The sequence below is a fragment of the Stenella coeruleoalba genome (assembly GCF_951394435.1).
Source record: "Stenella coeruleoalba genome assembly, chromosome: 21".
NCBI lineage: Eukaryota > Metazoa > Chordata > Mammalia > Artiodactyla > Delphinidae > Stenella > Stenella coeruleoalba.
This window is the reverse complement of record NC_137167.1, coordinates 23923398-23945018: the sequence shown is the minus strand read 5'-3', so window position 1 is coordinate 23945018 and position 21621 is coordinate 23923398. Positions and strand designations below refer to the sequence as shown.

Here is a 21621-nt window from a genome sequence, read left to right as displayed (position 1 = left end):
AAGGATCTAGAAAGGATTCAGGTTTTTTAAGTGCCCCCCGCTTAGTGATCAAGCGTAACAATAAACTTGGCTATTATTTCCTTGATGCCTTCTGCTTGCCAGCAGTGAAATGGAACATTTATATATTTACCTCTGATCTTCACTTTGAGAGCTTATCACCATGACAGTTGAAACAGTGGAACTCAAAGATGAACTTTTCCCAGGCCCCCAGCAATGACGTGAATGCCTGCTCTCCTTGGCGTCACCACACCGACCTGCCCTCTATTACTCTGACTTCGCTTAGTCTGGCCTGGAGATGGATGTCATCATCCTGGCAGCCTACTCCAGCCTCTCCATCCTCCCAAACGCTCGAGGCCCCTCTTGAGTGACTTCTCCTTGGTGAGTTCCTCCATCCCCAAATAGTTGCTTTCTTTGGGAGTAGAATTCATTGACCACCATTATTCATTATAGCCCTGTCGGCAGTGGGTTATAGGTGATGATGTACCTGAGTGGAGAGACTAAGGGAAATTCAGCTTAGATTTTGATAGGGATGCAAAGACCAATATATACACTGTCTCATCATACTTACGACTTCTCCGAAACATGTTTTACGCCATGGATTTATCACCTCCCACCACCTGTCTAGATCTGTTTACCTAAATGTGTTCCAGCAACAGGTGGTCCTATGATTAGAGCTTGAAGAGCGGTTGTTGTTGTTGTTGTTGTTTTCTTGGTGGATTTACGGGTGCGTTTGCACATGAAAGGCTCTGAGAAGTCCAGCAGGCCTGTTGTAACTTCAGCACATCTTCTGAATTTATAATGGAACCCTCTTTCCAAGTCACATTTGTTAATGTATCTCAGGACAGGGGTTCCCCAGAAGACATTATTTATTGGGAGCTGCAGACCTTCATGCCAGCAGCGTGACCACTGCCTTGGCAACCACGCTGGTGGTCCACATACGAAGAGAGATCTTCTAAGACAATAAATGCTCAAGCTTTCTGATAAAATTATAGCTAGCAGTTTGGAGCCTGGGCAAAGGAGGACAAAGATGTATCTACCAAACACATGGTCAGCTACCTTATTAGCTGCTTTTGAAGGCCCAGGTCATATGAATGTGCATATGTACATACATGCAAATATATGAGGGTATATATGCGTCACATAAGAAATACTCCCAATCTTCCAGCTCGAAAGCCTCTGAAAAAGCCCTCGTCCTTTTGGGACACATTCATTTCCAGATTCCATTTAGCTTCTTAACCTGGGCCACGCAACCGCCCAATTTTAAGGTGTGTATATGTATTTTTTTTGACTAAAAGCACATTTGTCAAATGAAACTGTTAATATCTTTTTCAAATTATGTTTCAGGACGCAGCAGCAAGATAAATGACTATCAGACTCAGAATTTTGATTTTTATTTAACAAATATTTTAATCACAAAGTTTGATGCATATATCACAGACGTACGTAAATACATAAACACCTATTTCCTTTCTGCGGACTTAGCTCTCTTACCATACCAAAGTGGGGCTTTCTGTGCACAGCAAAGATCACTTACATTTAGGTCTTTAATGAATGTTCAGTATACCAGAGATACAAGTTCAAAATATCAAATTTTCCTTGATTAGAGATACAAATGGGAAAATCAAATTTCCTTCAGTTTTTAGGTTCAATGCATTCAGTTTGTAAATTTGGTATTTTAAACATAATAAAATTAAAACTGTAACTCTCAGGGGCCTTTGAAAAACATTTGATCAACTCACATTGAAGACTAAAGTCCTTTTACTCAATAATTAGCCCCATTTAGAAACACAGTTATGGAAAATTTCAAACCAGATTCTTCAGAGGACTTAATCAGGCTTCATTAGTCATCACATCTGGGCCAGTTACTGTGAGCCACTGGACACAGCTATGAACAAAGCAGAACGATGAACTGCACTGAATAAAACAGAAAACATCCCTTGCCTTCATGGAGCTTACATACTTGTAACTATTAAATTCATTCAACTCTTGTAAATCTAATAAACCAAGGTTTTAAATGAGGAGCGCGTCAAAGTCAAAATTCTTCTACCTTTCAACTTAAAATGACAAGTCTAAAATCAATTACAGTTGACCCTTGAATGACACAGGTTTGAACTACCCATTTCCACTTATACGTGGGTATTTTTCAATAGTAAATACCACATGGTCCATCCGTGGTTGATTGAATCTGAGGAACCGTGGATGGAATGGCTGCTATAAATTATACTTGAATTAACCTGGTTGTTCAAGGGCCAACTGTATACATCTGAATTAGAATCACAAAGCAAATGTGTGTCTAATTAGTGTCTCTATCTGATGTGTAAATACCAAATGTACAAATTATTAAGCCTGATTTTAAAATTACGAGTACTATGAAAGTGATTTGCTGTGTCATTTCGCTATTTAATTCTAAACTTTCCTACTAGGAAAAACTGGGATTATACAACTGAGCTTACTTGATGGACAGTTCAAGACCCAGATACTTGATTGTCTCAAGTAGGTTGAGCGATTTGAAACTGGACTAGGGACCTAGGCGTTGAGTATGACCAGAGTGAATCTTTTCATAGGACAGATGGACACACTGAGTCTGATTTTAACGGTGGCTGTAATAACGGGATTCCACTTTCTTTACATAGCGTTGGTTTCACAGTATGTGGTTTGCTAGATTCAAGTCTTACCTTCATAACTTCTTTTGATGTTGCCACTTAATTTGGATGGATAAATTACTTAACTGTCTCTACCTCTCCTGCTTTCCTATCTGATTCGATTAAGCTAACCCAGCCTGTTTACCGCCTGGTTCTTCTGTGTCTGGCTATTTGGCTTTGGCTCCAAGAGCATTCTGTTGCGTATGGACACTGGGTGATATCGCTGCTCTGCAAAGGCCAGCATTCAGAGGCAGCTGAGTGGAGCTGTAGCTCTCCTCCCAGAATATCCATCAACCCGCCCCCATTCCTTCAGATGAACAATGAATATTTTCTCAGTTTTAAGTCAAGTGCGATTCAAATTTACAGTCCGGAAAAGTCCTGGATGACCCCTCCCCTAAACAGAATCCCTCTTCTAAGCCCCTTTTATATAGAAATTCTGAAACTATCATTGCTTCTTTGCTTAAAACCCTTCAGTGGCTCACATAATACAATAGAATACAAAACCCTTAACATGGCCTGCAAGTCCTTTTGTGATCCAGCTCTTGGCTTCATCCGTGATCTCATCACACGCCTTCCTCTTATGCTCCAATTCCAGCCACACTGGCCTTCTTTCACTTCTTCCAACAGAAGCCAAGTTTCTTTCCCACCTCAGGGCCTTTGCATGCACTGTTCCCAGTTTCTGAAACATCTCTCTCCCTACTCTTTGCTTGGATGACTCCACATACTGTAGGTCTCAGATTAACTGTCATTTTTTCATGGAGGTGATTCTTCTTTGTAGACCTTAACACAATCCGTGCATTTATTTGCTTACTACCTAGACCATAAGTTACGTGGGGCCATGTGTGTTGTTCTGTTTGCCCGGCATCCATCACAGCATATACTAGACAGTCAAAAATCATTTGCTAAATGAATAAGTATCACAGTTGTCACAGCAATCACCATTAGCCTTCAGTCGTAACCGTTATAATCGTTCATATAACCACTTTTGGCTCATGGGATGTAGGGTAGTTGTGGAATTGGATTGAGATATCTAAATGTCAATATCTCATGCATTCATTAATACAATTATTTTTATTACCTTTATGGTTCTTTACACATTTAGTCTTCTTTAGCTTCTAAAGCTGGAGGCTTTCTGTTCTTAGCAGTCCTCTTACAGTAAAGAAGACAGTTTAGCAAAATGTGCCTTTTGGGAGACTGCCCTTTTCTAACTTTTAAAAAATATCATTGAATATTAGCTAACTGGTTTACGGTAATAAATTTTGTATTAATAAGTAATAAATTTTGATTAGTGTAAATACAAGTTGCTTAGTGCTTTTTGTTTGTTTACCCCCGGGTTCCCGGGAGATAGATCAGTTACACTGGCCCCAGGTTACAGAGGGCAGCCCTTAGATATTGAATGGAAGTTCTAGGTTCTATAATGTTTGTTGCTGAAACCTCGCCCCCCTCTGTGTCGTTCTTCGAGAACCTGCCCCCCCCCCGGCAAAGAATTAAAGCCTTGGAAAAGCACGAAATTGTGCTAAAACTCCTGAATCTTAACCATTTAGAACCCAGTGCGGTTTTTTTTGGGGGGGGTGGTTGCAGTATCAACCTGGAAAGATCATAGGTTCATAAAGATTTCATATCCCTGTCTCTGTACCTTGGCACCTGCGAATATGTAGAACAGCATAAAACATGATTTTGAACGTTGCATCGTCACAAATGGAAAAAAGCACAAAGACGTAAGAAGAATCAGGTTTATTTTTGTTGTTTACAACACCTAAGCGTTATTGGAAACCCAAACGAGAAGCCAAGCTGACAAAACGGCCGCAGCGCAGCGCGGTCGGGGGTTCTCCGCAATGTGGCCGCGCGCCTTTAACTCGCAGTGACCTCCGCGTCCCGGCCCGGCATCCCGGGCCCGGCGCCTCGGCCGGGGCGGCGCATCGCCCCCTCCTCCCCTCTCGCGCAGCGCGCATTGTTGTCCTTTAGCGATTGGTTGTTGGACCAGAAACAGCGGTGCAGAGCCGAGCCGGGTAGTGGGGCTGTGGACCTGAATGCAGGTTAGCGGGCTGGCAGTGACTGACACCGGGGGCTCGAGGGACAGCGAGGAAGAGCCGGAGACGCCCTCGCTGCGTGGACCAGGTGCCCGGGCGTTTGCGGCTGTCGGCGGAGCTCCGGGTGGCGCCCCCTCCCCCGGATCTAGCTGCCTCCGGGATTGGCGCAGGTGGGCAAGGCAGGGCACCGCAGACTGCCCTGTTCCCACCGAGCGGTTTCTCTCCCTTTCTGCAAGCGGGAGGCGCCATCCTAAAAAGATGTAAATATCCGAGCGCTGACTCCTGGCTGGGGCACCAGCCAAGTCCCAGAGCCGCCGCAGGGTGTTTTACATGAAAATGAGAAGCTTGACAGGATCCGTGCTCTAACTTAAGGCAGCTCGGTGATTGGCATGAGGCTGAGCGGCTTCCCGGCTTCCTGTACTTCAATAGCCATTCTGCGCGCTCGCGACTGAGCAGCGGTGCCGCCGTGCGGGTGGCGATCGGCAGGCTCCGCATCCTTGGCAGCCATGGCTCCCGTCGCCGCCGCGGCCAGTAAGTAGGAGCATGCCTGTGTAGGGGGGCACATGCGTGTCGGCGCGCGCGCGCACACACGCACACGCACACACGCACGCACACCACCCTGAGCCTTGGAAGGAGGAAGATCGACGAGGCGCTGCAGTCGCGAGGACTCTTCCTGGATTCGGCAGGGGCCCGCCGCCGCAGCTGCTGACTGCAGAGCCTGCTCGGATCCTGTGCACACGCGCCCCCCATCCGAGCCTCTGTAATGAAGACTGCCTCCCGAGGACTGCAGGGGAGGCAGAGCCAGCCCGCGCCCGGGACTGCGGGCCGCGCGGCTGATAGGCCCAGGGGGACACGACTTGCACACTGTCATCCCCACGCCTCGCTCTGAGCCGCCCGGTGCGGAGAGGGTCTGCCGCCGCCCCTCCGGCTTCCCGGGCGCCCGATCCCGGGTCACCCCCGGAGGCCTGGGCTTCCTCATTTGTTTGGGTCTTTTGTGCCGTGGCTCACAGTTGGCTAAGCACTCCTGCGCTGAATCGGGCCATTGTCTGCGCTCCCATTGCTTTCACGCTGCAAGTCTCGGCGCCCTCACCCCGCCCGCCCCCTCCCCGCCTCCTCCTGGCCGGGGAACCTCCTAACGTGCCTTTCCCCCCAGGAATCTGGAAGCTATAAGCCGGGCGGATTGCAAATGAAGTGTAATGCATTGTGGGACGTGTGTAAAATCGGAGCCTTCGCTGTGGGGGGGTGTGGGGGCGTGGGGAGGGCCGGACCCGCCGCTGGCGGTGTAGACGCCGACGAGGAGGGGCTGGGAAAATGCGCGCAGAGTCCGCCCGGGTCGTGCCCGCCGTAGACGGATGAAGCCGCGCGCTGCGCCCCGGCGCTGAGGCCCCGAGGATCGGGGCAGCGGGTCGCCCTCCCCACCATGAAGAAGACCCGGAGCACAACCTTGCGGCGAGCCTGGCCTAGCTCGGATTTCTCGGACCGGGCCTCGGACCGCATGAGGTCCCGCAGCGAGAAGGACTACCGCCTGCACAAGCGCTTCCCCGCGGCCTTCGCGCCCCAGGCTTCGCGGGGCTACATGACATCAGGTTGGTAACCGCGTCCCTGCCCCCAGGCCGGGGCCACGGGGCGTGCTCCGAGCGCCGCGGCCGGGGTGCTTCCCCAGGAGGACGGGCGGTGATGGATGCGATAAGTTATGGGGAAAGCAGGAAAAAAAATTAGCTCTCATCCACCATTTTGTACCTCCGCAAGATCCACAGCAGGCCCTCTCAATATGGGGTTGGAGAGCTATTAGTTAGGTGAAATCTGGGAGGGGGACGTGCCGGGCGTTTTGGCTGCACAGATAAATGACCGCCAGCTTGGGCGCCCAGCCTCCTTGAGCTTGTGGAAGAGCCTGCGCCCGCCGTTGCCCGCAGTATCGGGCTTGCTCGCTCCCGCATTGTGGCCAGTTATTATCCTAGTGGGTATTTAAACAGCCTTTCTTTTTCAAAAGGGAACAGGTTCCATGCACAGTTCTGGATGGTTTGAGTCAGGGAAGAGGTCTCAGGCTGGTCTGCTTGCACGCAGGGAACTGTGTTGCAGCCCACTGAATGCATTCGGTGGGGTAATGGTGTGTATGCGGATTGAATGCTCACATGATTTTGTGTGGATTTAACATATGTTGCTTTGAATCAGGTTATAAGGAAAGAATGGAGGCTGTGTCATGTATTCGCATGTCAGACAGGAAGGACAAACAAAACGGTAAACGGGAATGAAGGATTTCATCTTAAAACGCATAGAAGCATTTCTGAAGGCGCCAGTTAGTTCCCTTTGGAAATACAGCGGATGGCTTTGCTGTGTGACTTGGAAACCCAGGGATAAAATACTTGAAACGCTGAAGGAGGAAAATCCTGAAACTCTTCTCGTTGTTTTCTCCTTACTTACTGTTGACCACTTGTATGTAATGATGTGTAAGACACCAATTTTGGTTTGTTTGTTTTTCATTCTGAATGAATTCATTTTCTTCTAAACAAAATGTCCTGGGAAAACCGAGGTTATATTTGAAAACACATCTATACCAAATCACTCTAAATCCTGGGAAGATTCCTTTAAGCTTGCAGATGGTACTCAAAGTCTAGCTCTACTATCTTTCTCCTAAAACAGCAAGTTTAAAAAAAAAAAACTGGGGCCGATATCTCATGCTTTAAAAATGTCTTGTGAGTGCATTTCCGTGAGTATAAAACCTAAATAAAATAACCGTCTTTTTTACTGCAAAATCTGGTGACATAAGGATGTACTGTCTTGGCAATAAGGCTCCCTTGATTTTCCCTGTCATGAAATGCCAGATTTGTAAAGGAAGTGACAACTACAGTTTATACTTCAGTAATTGAAGTCAGTCACTGCTGTGGTCGCTTTATTCTTCAGGCTGGTGGCAGTAAATTTTGAAATACACCTAAATCCAAGTGTAACCTCAAAACACGTATGTCCATAAACCCATGTCTACACTGAGTGTTCAGATAATCTCGGGTTTCATATCCTTGGTGTTTGAATGTCTTCATTCCACACTGAAGAGTTTCGCCTCTTTTTTGCCCCTCTTCAGGAATCAGTACTGATACCAAGAGTGAGGCTGTAGGAGGGCAGGTGGCCATAATGTCTTCAACAAACCTGCAAGACTCTGTGATGATTTCAGGCACGTTCCCATGGAGCCTGTTTTCACCTATCTTGTCATAGCATCATTATGATCACATTTTTATTCTTTGCTAAAGAACTTCTCTGCTATTGCCAGTTTTTCAAGGCATTTTTGAGGGCTTGAGGAAGAAGCTTTTCATTTTCTTTGATTCTCTTATTTCTTGACTTGTAAATAGTAAGCTGGTCCTATGGGGATAGTGAAGGATCAGCTCTTTCAGGTTGGTGGTTGTCTGTGCAGGTTTCATGTTAGGTTACTACTGAGGAAAGAAAACCAGAAGGTGGGGGAAGAAGAGCTGTGTTATTCATTCAGCATTTTACGGAGTCTCCCCCCACCTCAAGCAAAGTGCCTTGCTAGATTCTCATGGGGCTGCAGGGTTGGGTATAATATGGTTTTGTCCGAGGATGGAAGCTGTTATTTATTCTTTATTTTAATTATTAGCCAATATGTGTAATAAAAAGGGTTGGGGCTCATGGAAGGATAAAGTAAATATTAAGACAAACACCTACAATGAACACTGGGAGAGTAGGTGGAATCTTTCTCATATACATCTTTTTGGGGGAGATTGAGAGTAGCTTGTCAATTTCCTTTTCAAATATGGTTCCTTTCCAAATACCAGTGTTGATAGTAATAGATGGTATATTGAGACACTTTGACATCATTTGGGAGAAGTTGTCTTCCCCTTAGCAAATGTAAGAAAGTCCACTTATATCAAGTTAGTGACTCTGGATACAAACAGAGCCTTTGTCACATAAAATGAAATAGAAAATGAAGCAGCTTAGAAACACATGAAGCTTTTCATACTTCTTCTTTCTGTTTGTCCAGTCATTTTGCCATAATAGCTACTAGTATTTATCATACTTATTCTCAGTAAAAAGAGGTTTTTTTGTTGGGTTCAAAGGACAAGATAAGCTTCTTCAGAGAAATACTAAATGACTTGAAATAACTTCAGTGGAGACTGTTTTTAGAAATCCCCTCCAACAAATATTCCTTTAAAATATGGTGAAAATCACTGTTTTTTTTTTTTTTTTTTTAACTTTAGGACAGGAGAGGTCCTTGGAAATTTGAATAGCTGTCCTTTTGATCTGGCCTACTATCGCACAGTAGGTATTTCAAGTTTAACTCTGTTTACTTAAGCCAAAATTATAGGCATTCCATAATCGCTTTCTAATGAGACAGAACCTTTTCAAACAGTCTTCTTTCACTAGTAAGTAACTACCAGTTTGAAATGTGATTTATAGCAACAGCCTTGACATTTAGCCTTGGCTTTTTCACGTACCTTTGGGATAAACTACACTTAAGCTCAAGAGGTTAGAACAGACACATATCAAACTTAAGGAGATCCTACAAACGGACAGTTAGAGAATTCTGAAACTTTAAATTTTGAAGACCATGCCTTATATGACTATTTAAGCCCCTGATTCATGCTACCAAATCGAAAATAATCCTAAGAATTCACAGGCCTCCTGGCAACCAGCAAGTTCACAGGCCATGAGATGAGTTCATTGTTCATCTTGAATATTAATTTCCCAAAGGTAGTTTCTGAGCAGAAGGGGGGAAAATCTTGCCTTTTGTTCAAATCAAGATGAATAATAAAATGTGCATCCACGAGCTGAATAAGAAAAGGGGTTAGGCCAAATGCACGTGGGCTTATTCTCCCACAGTTTCTAAAACTAGAAATTATGATATTAATTAACTAGAGAGAAAAGAAAACTCCCCATAAAGAGGCCATAGCTGTATAATCCTTAGGGCTTTATACATGAAAATATGCTCACCTACCTTCATGAAAGGATTTTCAAGGCACCAAACCTTTGTTAATGAAGGTGTTAGAACCTTCTCTGTCAGGACCTTGTGAACTGTGACCTCTTTACACAAGTGATGCTGCTTCACTTTCCTCTCCCCAAGCCCTGGGGATGGCTGCTGCTTTATATTTCACATGGCATGCCACCAAGTTTGGGGACATTTCATTGATCAGGACTGCAAAGTGATTTGTTTTCCACTATAAAGGTCCTACAGAGCGTGTGCATAAAAGGCGTCCCCTGTGAACGAGCCACCCCCAAAGTACTTTTAGATGGATGTTTGTCATTTTAAGGAGCAATAAGGCAGACAATTTTAAAGGATTTGAAAAGAAAGAAAACACAAGCCGCAAATGACATCTTAAGAAAATATAAACCAGTTTTGTCTGCCGATCTCACTAATATAAATCAGCGGGGAGGAATGGCCAGGACGCCACCTTGATGAGTTATTAGTTTTCATTTTATAGAAACTAATTCTGGGGCCCAGTGGATTGTGGGGCCCAGTTCCTTACGTTCTGTTATTTTGAGAGTTTTCTGGGAGTGGAGGATGGGCACCTGAGTTTCTAATCTGGGCCTGCCCCAAACCAGCTGTGTCCCTGGTGGGTAACATGACCTCTCCCCGTCTGGAATGGGCCCTCCTGGCCCGCATTTCCATTACAGAATTGGGCTCCGCAGCGCCTCTGTAATGGGCAAGCCCAGGATTTCTCAGCACTTACACAGAAATCGTTAGAAATAACCTTTGCCCTTTCTGCTTATTGGAGTCATGTGCTTCCGTATGTGGGGCGTGTGGGAATAGCGCTCATTTTGCAACGGAGTCTTATTTCCTGTCATCCCCAGATGTTACATTAAGTGGCTGCATTAGGGCTTGTCCCGGTGACCAAACTAATGGGGGTGAGGGGACAGGGATGAAGCCCTGGCAGGTTCCGATCACGTGCAAGTTTTCATGAACAGCATCCTGTTGCCTCCTTATACCTCCTCGCAGAGATACATTTCCAGCCTCGCTGCTCCAACCGTGCTTTAATTTGAAACTACCTGTGTTGACTCCTTTCATCAGGCCTGTGGAAGTGAGGAATATTACACTTGGTGGTGAATGACTTTATTCTTTATTTCCCAGGAGAACGTGAATGTGCTTACAAAAGGTCACCTCTCTTGGTATTTCAACATCTTTTACACTCTTGTGAACGTTTTTATTTGAAAAAAGGAATATGAGTATATTGTATAAAAACCTTAGCATTTTTATACCTCCAGAGCAATTGTGGCTTAAATTCTCTATAGCCCCAGAGAGTTAGGGCAGTTCAGACAACTGTATGTTCTTTGGTACAAGATTGCTTATGCTGAGTGCAGCTATAACCAAGGAGCAGAGTCTGGTTGGATCCTTGCTGCTGGGTTCAGTTGCCGACTTTTGCAACTAGGGCAGGCTTTGTACATCAGTCATAGAAACTGCGTGATGCCTAGTCTATCAGGTTTAGAGTAGAGGTTCTTGTCGTTCGTAAGACTATAGACTATAGTCAATGCTAACTTAACCTTCACCACAGTAACATGGGAGAGAAATGGCATGGGTAATTTTTTTTAAGTAGATAGTGAACTTTTCCTTAAGTAGTTAATCCCCAGACTATTTTTATTTGACATTGGAATGCACAACCAGTTGGCCAGAAAATCCCATTGATTTCTACCACCTAAATATTTCTAAAATCTCCCCCTCCCTTTTCATCTCTGTTGTTGAAATCCTTCTGTTCTATTACAGTGTCTTCCAAACTGACCATGTCCAATTCTTGCTCTACGGGTCCCCAGAGGGGTTTTGTTTTTTATTTTTTTAATCCCTCCTAAAGCAAAACTGGTCATGTTACTTTCCAACTCTTTTCAACGTTTCTCATGCCTATGGGTGAAGTCTGAGACCAAGGCTCCTCATGGCGTGACCTCCCCTGCTTTTCCCACCCCTCCTTCCATCCCTCCCCCACCACCCTGCACTCCAGGCTCTGGAAACTCTTTGCCTTCTGCAATATCTTGTTGCCTTTTGTGATTTATGTGACACCTCTGAGAGTGTGCTCGCCATCTTTAAAAGTCTGATATTTAGCTAAAATATATAAGGCTCATCCAGTTTAGCCTTCCAGAACAAGCTCACACACCCCTTCTCTTCCTAGAGCGAATCACTCGTATGACGGTTGTTTTGTACTTGTGTTACAACAGCATGGTGACATTGTGTTGTACCTCGGGTTTACTAGCCAGTGAGTTCCTCAGTTACAGTATGTGTTTTATTCACATCTCTATTTTGCCAGCAACCACAGAGCTTGACACATATCAGGGACTCAGGAAATATTTATTGGATAAATGAATAAAACATGGCTTCTCTTAAAAACTTGGTTGAGGAAATGTCTTGAACTCCTAATGTGCGTCATCCTTTTGTAACAGAAGATTCTACTCTTCAAGGACTTCCTATTGTGGCTGGTAGGACCAGCTCTCAATGAGTTGACCATTAGAAAGCAGGAAATACTGGAATATAATCAAGAGTTAAGTGGGTTCTTCATGACATTCTTTTTTTTCTTAAATTCCACATATATGTGCTAGCATACAGTATTTGTTTTTCTCTTTCTGACTTACTTCACTCTGTATGACAGACTCTAGGTCTATCCACCTCATTACAAATAGCTCAATTTCGTAAGACAGGAATAAAGACACAGACCTACTAGAGAATGGACTTGAGGATATGGGGAGGTGGGAGGGTAAGCTGTGACAAAGCGAGAGAGAGGCATGGACATATATACACTACCAAATGTAAGGTAGATAGCTAGTGGGAAGCAGCCGCATAGCACATGGAGATCAGCTCGGTGCTTTGTGACCACCTAGAGGGGTGGGATAGGGAGGGTGGGAGGGAGGGAGACGTCTCGCAAGAGGGAAGAGATATGGGGACATATGTGTATGTATAACTGATTCACTTTGTTATAAAGCAGAAACTAACACACCATTGTAAAGCAATTATACTCCAATAAAGATGCTAAAAAAAAAAAAAGAGTTAAGTGGGGTTGGTTGATAGGGTTGGTGTAAGTGGAATAGGACTTAAGAGGAGAGATGTCAATAAAAAAGGCTGCCTGGAAGGAGGACTTACTTGCTTCTCGAAGGACTGGGTAGGATTTGAAGAGCAGAGAAGGCGGAGAACTGGGGGAAGGTTGTAGAAGCAGTATGAACCAAGACATTCAGCTGGCAAGGAAAACGTCAGTGTGAAATTTGCCATACTGTAAATTTGGGATGTAACTAGAATTAATGTGTAGCTAGATCAGGTGGACTCTTGAAATGTAGGTGGAGTTTATCGGGGTAGGAATCAGATTTGTGAGTTTGGGAGAGAAATAATGAAAGGAGCATCTTAGGAAGAGGTGTCTGGCTATGGCTTACAGGATAGATGGAAGAGATGGGAGTTGGGAGGCTAGGGGACCAGCTGGGAGGTGGTTGAGGGAACAGAGGTTATCAAGCAGTAGGGTGATGAGGGACCACCCAAGAGCAGTGTTTTGCAACACTGCTAGGCATTAGCACACCACCCTTAAGAATTTGTAAACCATGTCCATATACTATCTGTGCTGTTATTTAGTTAATATTTTTCTTTAACTCTACCCACTTTTATATTTAAATGGATGTAAAAGAAAAATTTTTAATTTTATATGAAATTATGGGTTTCATTTGACAATTATTTTTCTAACCCCCATTACAGTTCATATATTCCTATTTCAGTAAAAAATGATTCAACCAGGTACCACCTGAAATGCCCTCACATACCTGAGTGGTACTCATGCCTCATAGTGAAAACCCGTATCCAAGGAAGGAGGGATGGGCATGAAGGGCAAAGGGAGCATCTGTGAGGACCAAGGGCCTGGCTGTTCCTTTAAGTGACTGGATTGAAGAGAGGAGAGAAAATCAAAGGTGAATCAGAGATTTTTGTTGGAAGAATGCAATAAGTGACCAGGAGGCTGCGGGAAATGGAGCAGAAGATGAGTTCTATGTTGGACGTAATGGTTTGGTCGTCCAAGCAGAGAGGTAGGCACTCACGTGACCGGTAGAGGCTCCAGGTGTAGTTTGGGGGTCAACCACTTAGCAGTGTTAGTGAGAACACGGGAATAGTTTAGCTTTTGTACTTTATGTTCCACTTCCTAGAGGGGAACAGGTGACTTGCTTATTTTTATTTCCAGCAGATGGAGGGGCAGTTGGATTCCATTAACATTGAGTCCTACTTAGGTTTCTGAAAACCTGGAGACTCAAGGTTAGGATTGCTTGGAGATCATCTGCTCTCTTTTCCTAAAAGTGAAGAGCTTTTTAATGCTTGGATGTTTTTGATTAGTGTTTGCATTTATTCAGAAGGTACTGTAGTGTTGATAAAAGGGATGTGCTCTTGGTATCTCTAGTTCTGGTTTGAAAAGGGTTCAGAGCTATGCAAGCAGCAGCACAAAAGACTAGACCAGCTATGTAAATATCGTATATTTCAAACATCTGTCATATACCAATCTAGTTGAAAATTTCTGGCTTAGGTAACACATATACACAGTTAAAATCTCCATTTATCTTCCTACTTAAATCCATGATGGCCCCTCCAGGCCAAGTTTTCTCTTTTTGAAGATAAAAGAGAAATATCTGGCAGGTGCCTGTGGGCATTAGAGGTAGCAGGGCTTAAGCCTGGCCGTCTCTTTCTGATGGCCACAGTTTCAGAGGGAGGACCCTTCTAGCTTTGTAATTAACACCCTCACCTCACCCCTACTGCAAGTTCCTGTCTAGTTGATTCCCCTAAGAGAGCTCACAGACCAATTCATTGCTTTCGGCACATCCAGCTTTTGCTTTGAAGTCATTTATTCCGTTATTAGGTGAAATGAAGGCTGCCGCGGCAATTGACGTTCTGTGGATACTTGTCATTTTTTTTGGCTGTCCAGCATCTGAACCCCCTTCCCCTGTCTGTATATCCCCACTGTTGTGGGTTGAACCTGTGCCCCCGTAAACCCCTGGTAACCCTGAATATGACTTTATTTGGAAATAGGGACTTTGTAGATGGAATTAATACGTGGTCGTACTAGAGTCAGGTGGGTCCTGAATCCAGTGTGACTGATGCCCTTATGAGAAGAAGAAAAGAGACGCAGACACAGGGGAGACGTCCATGTGAGGGTGGGGGTAGAGATTTGAGTGATGGGTCTACAAGCCAAGGCGGTACAGGGATTGCTGGCAACTGCTAGAAGCCAGTGGAAAGGCATGGAAGGGATTCTCCCCCAGAACCTCCCGATGGAAACAATCCTGCGTCTGACTCTTGGCCTCCAGAGCTGTGAGAGAATAAATTTCTCTTGTTTTAAGCCAACCAGTTTGTGGTACTTTGTTTCAGCGTCTTAGGAGACCAATACACTCACCTTACGGACCTTGCGGGGAGGCAGAACCTCATTTCTCTATGTGGACACCGAACTTGGCCATGGAATTGCTGTCCTGGCCCACCTGGCTCAAGGTCATGGTTTCACCAATTACACACTCCTTTCCAGACTCTGCATCTGGTGCTTGTGGGGCAGGGTAGGGGGGCTCTGGGGCACGTTCCCTGGCTGGCAGTGGCGTGGCAGCAAGACGGCATTCTGCAGGCAGTGTCTCGTGTGTGGCAGTGGAGGTGGATGCCAGCTGCAGGGTTTGTGCTTGGCGTGACTACCGAGTTCCAAGCCCGGATCTCCAGGCCTCCCCGCAATCCTGAGTTATTCAATACTTTTCAGTAAATTCCTTTTTGGAGAGGCCGTGTAGCAGAGTGATTTAGAGCAGACATGTAGTCCAGATGGCTTCATAATCCAGCCTTTCCAGTACTGAGCAGGTAAATTTGGGTAAATTACCTATTTATTCAGGGCCTCAGTTTCCTTACCTGCAAAATGGGAATAATAATTGTATGTATCTATGAGGATTGGGGTGAATTATGTGAATTAATACACGTAAAGCACTGCATTGGTTTCCATGCATAAGAATGGAAGAGCCCCAAAGGAAGCAAATAGACTCTCAACAGGATCTCAAAGTTGTCACTTCAAAGTATGCTGTCAGGAGTAAATTGCGTATGAGCTACACAGAGAAATATAGTTGAGTTTTACTTTGCAACCACGTTGGCTTCATTTTGTAAAAGCTTCCGGGGTCCTTGTTTCCATCTCTCCAATAACACCCAGTTTCCCTCTTCCTTGCATCTAGCTACTTAGTGTTTAAAACTCAGTTCCAGGGAATTCCCTGGCGGTCCAGTGGTTAGGACTCTGCCCTCTCACTGCCGAGGGCCGGGGTTCAATCCCTGGTCGGAGAGCTAAGATCCCGCAAGCCGTGCAGCGTGGCCAAAAAGAAAATATAATCACTCAGCTCCGGTCTTAGCTCTCAAGGAAGCCTCTTTGGCCTGGTGGACTGTTGATTGAGCTGCCCCTTCCCGGTGCTCCCGTAGCACCCTTGTCTGCCTCTGACATCATTTACACATCTGTCCTCATCTTCTTGTCGGATCTTCCCTCTAGACTGTGAAGCTCTTTGTGAACTTGGCTCTAGTCTCACTTGGTTTTGTTCCAGCAAGTGCTAGGAATGTAGTAGGCATACAGTAGGAATTTAAGTGTACAACTATGGGGACCCATTGTCTTGCGAACATTTCTGATAGTTTCAGTGAAATCTCTGACCTCTTTGTTTCGCTTCCTTCTTTAACCGCATTCACATTCGTAGTTAGTCCCCTGGGGACTGATGATAAGCGGCCTCCAGGGTCCTTGTGTCCTATCAGGAAGTCTGATCCATTCACACTGGGCCAAAGGAGTGAACGCTGGGGCGTTTTAGATATCCACCGGGCTGTACATACACAAGCTTCTGTCTTGGGATTCTAAAAATTCCAGCATGGATGTTCCATGAAAAAACAATATAGCTTTTTGGAATCCACCGAACTTCTAAGATAAAACATCACTTTAGATTAGATGCTGGAGCTTGTCATGATAGTGGGGCTTCCTGTGAACCTAAAGAACTCATTTGAATTTTCATTTTGATTGGTTTTAAAATAATTGAAAGGAGTATTTGGACCATCTTTCCCCCACACACTTGCTACGTGGTTATTTATAATGAAGGCAATGGACAGCTGTTGATTATCTTAAAAAAAATAAAAAGTTTTGAAAAGTCCACCTAGCCAAGGACTTGAACATGCCCGGAAGAGCCGAACAATGAAGATGGTTGTAGTGTCAGGTGGACTTTTCCACATTTGTAATAGTGGCTTCTTAGGTTCGTAAAGTGCCTTTATGTAGCGGCAGAGCTTTTTGATTTAGGGCTTTGAAGTCAGACAGGACATCGGGGTCCCGCCACCCCCCGGCTGCCTGTGTAATCTTGGCACTGTATCCTCTGTTTCTCATTTATAAAATGAGGATACAGTAGTATCTAATTTATAGTTGCTATGTGGATTAAATGAGCAAATGCATGTAAAATAATTAGCAGAGTGCCTGACGCATAGTAAGAACTTAGTACATTTTTGCTACTGTATTATTATTTCTTTGGGGGCATAACTCTAAAAGAGTGATCCACTCCTAAATATTTCACACCTGAGGCTGTAGAAGAAGGGAGATGACAGGCGACTTGTCCAGGGTCGGGTAGTTCAATCTGATTCTTATACTTTGGTCCTCATTTAATCACAGATCAAATATTCCATTACCTGTTGATTTGGGTATGTGGTCTTCTAAGAAATCCACAGAATTATTCATTTACCTAAGGGGGCTCACTTGTCCTGGAGTTTCCATCTTAGGAAGCATGGTGGAGAGTCATTGTATATTCAGTATTCCTGTGAGTTAGAAATCTAAGAGAACTTGGCTTCACCTAAAATCAGGGAAATGGTGCCCCGTCTAATCAGAGATACTGACTTGGACTTTTCCAAATAAGGTAAAGAGAAAAAGCCTCTTCCAAGGTTATGGTTGAGCTGTGTGTTTGTATGCGTTTGCGTTTGCAATAAAACGAGTATTGCAGAAACGCAACGTGAGGAGGGAAAGCTGGGAGGCTAAGGTACATCTTTCAAGGGCAGCCCAGTGCCTTCTCTCCTCCAAATCACGTGCATGTTCCTCCCTTGGTGAGCTTTAAATAGTAGTGATGGTCCCCTGGAATCTCAGGTCAGCACGTCCCCCTGGGTTGCGGAAAGGGAGTGCCACACTTTGGGATCCGCTTTTCACGTGTTAAGATTTCAGCAGCTTTCCTTCTAGCAGATGGTTTGGCAGCAGGACTCGGGGCTCTGGGATGACAGCCTGAGCTGGGGGAGGAGAGAGGGTTTTCCCTCCTCCGAAGCTTTCAGAGCTGCCAGCACCTCCGCTTCACTTCACTGTAGAGACAGACGCGCCGACCCTGGCCAGCCGGGATTTGGGAATCCAAAGCTTCCTGTCTTCAACACGTTGCCCCTCCCCAGTTCTCCCTGCCTGCAAGTCCAGTGAAAATAGCTCAAGAAGAACCTCAAGTATTGATATATGAAGCAGCTTGCCTTACAGGGTTGCGGCCGACTAATTGAACTTCAAAAGCCTCTAATTCTAGAGCCGCAGTATGACAAAAGCCTTGGCTTTTGCTGGTAGAAGCAGGGTTTTGGGAGGTGGCAGATCTTGCTTTCCCGTATGTTGTACCCTGCTCGGTGTGGGTGGTTTCAACATGTGGAGAATTTCAAAGAACATTTGTTCAGGATGCCAAAGGCAGAGTACGTGATGGTGTACCATCCTGAGCGGAAGGGCCAGAAGTGGAGGTATGCACTGTCAGGTGCCACCGGAGGTGGGAAAGCACCTTCTCTCCAGTGAAGCTGTGCAGAGCGCCATTGGGCTGGGGCTGTGCTGAGGGCCTAGGAGAGCTGTGGTTAATCCTTACACAGTGCTGTGTAGACAGGCCCTGGAAGGTTTCTGTTGAGCCTGGCGGTGGGAAGCCGGAGGTCAAAGGTCCTGGGCCATGAGCACAGCCTTCCTCTGTTGGTCTGAGGACATGCTTCCTATCAAGATAACAGAGTTCCTGTGTGCTCCTGAAATGTAGACATGAAGAGGGAGCCTTTTTACCCCCAATTCACTTCCCCCACAAGGAAGGGAACCAGTGTCTACTGAGCATGTACTTGGTACCAGCCAGCGCGTGACGATGACCTCATGTAGTCTCAGAACAGCCCTGGGAGGCAGCCACTAATGAATGTCTGAAGCACCACAGAAGACGACACTGGGATTTTATACATGCGTACACGCTCACACGCTCGCACACTTTAATAAAATCTTGTATGTGCTCGACTCTTAGTCTACATGCCACCTGTTAGTAAAATTACCTTCTTATTTTTATGTAAACATTAAATATTTTCTTTCACTACCCCAGCGGTTCATCTTGCACCTGCCCTAAGGAGCTCGCTTGAGAGGGCTGGCTTGTACCGAGAGGAAAGATTTCAGAGTTCCCTGCCTATTCTAATGAGTCTCACCTCAAATATTGGTGTGTGTTATCGGCAAAGAATCTACTCTGCCAGCTGATGTTCTGAGAGTTACCTTGCTTTGCCCAAAGAACCGTAGAGTCTCCTAAAACCTGACAGGGCGTTGGGGGGCGTGGGAGGCTATTGCTGGAATAGTTCTGTGCTGCTGTTTCTTACCCTTCCTCTTCTCATCACGCTGGAGGGGGTGTCTCATCCATCCGCTGTGAGTTCCTCGCTGTCTTCATTGGCCCGGTGTTATCGGGAAGTGTCTGTCCTGCAGTGAACACCCCTGATTCTTGGAGGAGATGAAATCGTTGGGCTTGCACAATTCCTAGGCACAAAAGGCACCGGACAAGAACATGGAAACTTCAAATGGAAAGAAGTCCCCCCACGTAAACATAATTTCATTCATTCGTAAACCATTTTCTTCTGCTGACACATTCTCTTCTGTACTTTTTCTGTTAGGAAAAACTGAAGAAACATGAGATTTCGTGCCGTCTAACTTTTGCCATCTGTTGTAAGAGTTTACACTGAGCAGTCATTCTGAGCATCGCAATAGGCCAGGGTCCAAATAATGGAATAATTTCACAGTACCCAGCACAACAATTTAAAATAATGCTATCAGGGGTCAAAAAAGGAGGAGTTATATGGGTCTGAATGGTATAAGATAGGAGTAAGTCCAAGGTAGTCAAGACTAATAAACTAGGAATTTTGGTGGCTATGACTCAAAAAAAGTATCGATGGTTAAAACTGAGTAAATGAACTATAACTTTGATAAGAGTCAGTTAACTGGTTTAGAACACATCAGATGTGTTTTATAAAATCTTCGATTTGGGGGAAAAGAAAAAATCTGTCCTTGTGATTTCCCCGTAGGAGGGTCACTGAGAAAGTCTTTTACAGTTTCTCCTAGTTTTTCAGTGGTCAAGGAGGGTGAGTTCAGTAACCCATGGCAACGGAATGGATGTGGATAATATGAATGCATAATCTCCATTTAGTACTTCTGCTAGTAGGAGGACTTGCAGGATTTAGCACCTGCATAATCCTTGGAGTACGTAATACTTAAAGTAATACAAATACAGGAGCAAACTCCCATTCTTTAGAATATTTAAGAACAGTCCCAAAGCTTTATGATATACTGTGTATTTTCAATAAAACAAAAATTGCTGTTAGACACTACGTAATAGTTAAAAATTATATCTCTTCTTAACCCACCCCCCCGTTTTATGGCTAGTTAACTAGCGAACGCTTAAAATTCTCTATATACTAGACTTTAAAATACCAAACAAATATAACACAAAGTTGTCAGCTCTTAAATTAAAAAATGTAATTTATGGTTTCTCTGTATTTTTAACTTTAGAATCAAGGCACCAAATTAAACTCACAGAACGAAAAAGGTCAAATTTACTTGTATTCAATTTCTTAGATTAGAATTTCTTAATATTTGCATAACGATTGTTTTAACTTCTTGTTGCCAAGAGGGCGTCTGGGAGAGATTTGATTAGTAAACCGCTTCCTTAAAGAAAAGGGTTTTAACACTATGCAGTAAATTAAATGTATGGAAATTACATTCATCTGAGCTAGAACTTTCACAAATTCACTGTGCTCTGCTGCTGGGGGGAGATGACCCCTCAGGTACAAGAATACTTAACTCTATAGGCTCATTCTTAGTCATGTTTTTTTGGGTTTTTTTTTCCGGTACGGGGGCCTCTCACTGTCGTGGCCTCTCCCGTCGCGGAGCACAGGCTCCGGACGCGCAGGCTCAGCGGCATGGCTCACGGGCCCAGCCGTTCCGCAGCATGTGGGATCTTCCCGGACCGGGGCACGAACCCGCGTCCCCTGCATCGGCAGTCGGACTCTCAACCACTGCGCCACTATGGAAGCCCGGCATTTAGTTTTAAAGTTAATTTAATTTGATTGAGTGTGTTTTCAGGACTAGTGTTCTTTAATCTGAGTGCAGAAGTGGAAAAACCAGATATTCGGATTTTTCTAGGCTTGGCACTTTGCCAAACAGAAGGATCAAGCTGGATAAGGACGTTGATCCTTTTCTCCCTTTGGGTGAAGCTGGAGCCAACGTGTCATTTGGAGGTGTGGTCTTGATGGCGTTCAGGAAGGTGATCCGTGGATGCTGCTTTATCTTCTGGACAGTTGTCTGATGATGGTATTCTAAATACTCAAAAGGTGAACTCAAATTAGGCAGAAATACAATAGGCAAAAATATGAATCTTGTTCTCAAGCTAAGTTGTCCAAAACTCACTTTTAAAGTTGTTTCAAGAATAACTGAAATCTGAGTATGGTATCCCTAGGAATTTTTTCTTAAGAACCGTTGGTGTTCTTTTCTAGCTCTAGTCAAGAAAAATTGATCATCTGATTAGGCCTTTGTCAGATGGAACTTGCCATGTATGTAATGTTCCACACTAGACAATGTAATAAACATAACTAGGACTAGAATTGCACTAATTTGGGTTAATTAGGAGGAAAACTTGTCTAAATAAGTGAAAGACCTAAATTTTATAGAATGTTTAATGAAATGGGGTCATTACTTTCATGTCCTTAGGCTATCTAACGAATGGATAAATTATTTATAATTAGCATATCA

At 44.6% G+C, this 21621-nt stretch overlaps 1 protein-coding gene across 5 annotated transcripts in view; it reads left to right on the top strand.

Moving 5' to 3' along the window:
* STOX2 (storkhead box 2) overlaps positions 1–21621 on the top strand; it is a 208362-nt gene that overhangs the window by 96759 nt on the left and 89982 nt on the right. For 2 of the 5 annotated variants that reach the window (XM_079909377.1, XM_079909379.1), the window contains exon 1: positions 5417–6258. The exons of 2 other annotated variants lie outside the window; for them this stretch is intronic. In XM_079909377.1, the coding sequence (XP_079765503.1) occupies positions 6093–6258 (166 nt within the window). In that variant the 5' untranslated portion in view covers positions 5417–6092. Of the gene's footprint in view, positions 1–350; positions 379–5416; positions 6259–21621 lie in introns of those variants that run through there. One more of the 5 variants, XM_079909378.1, reaches the window with a different exon arrangement.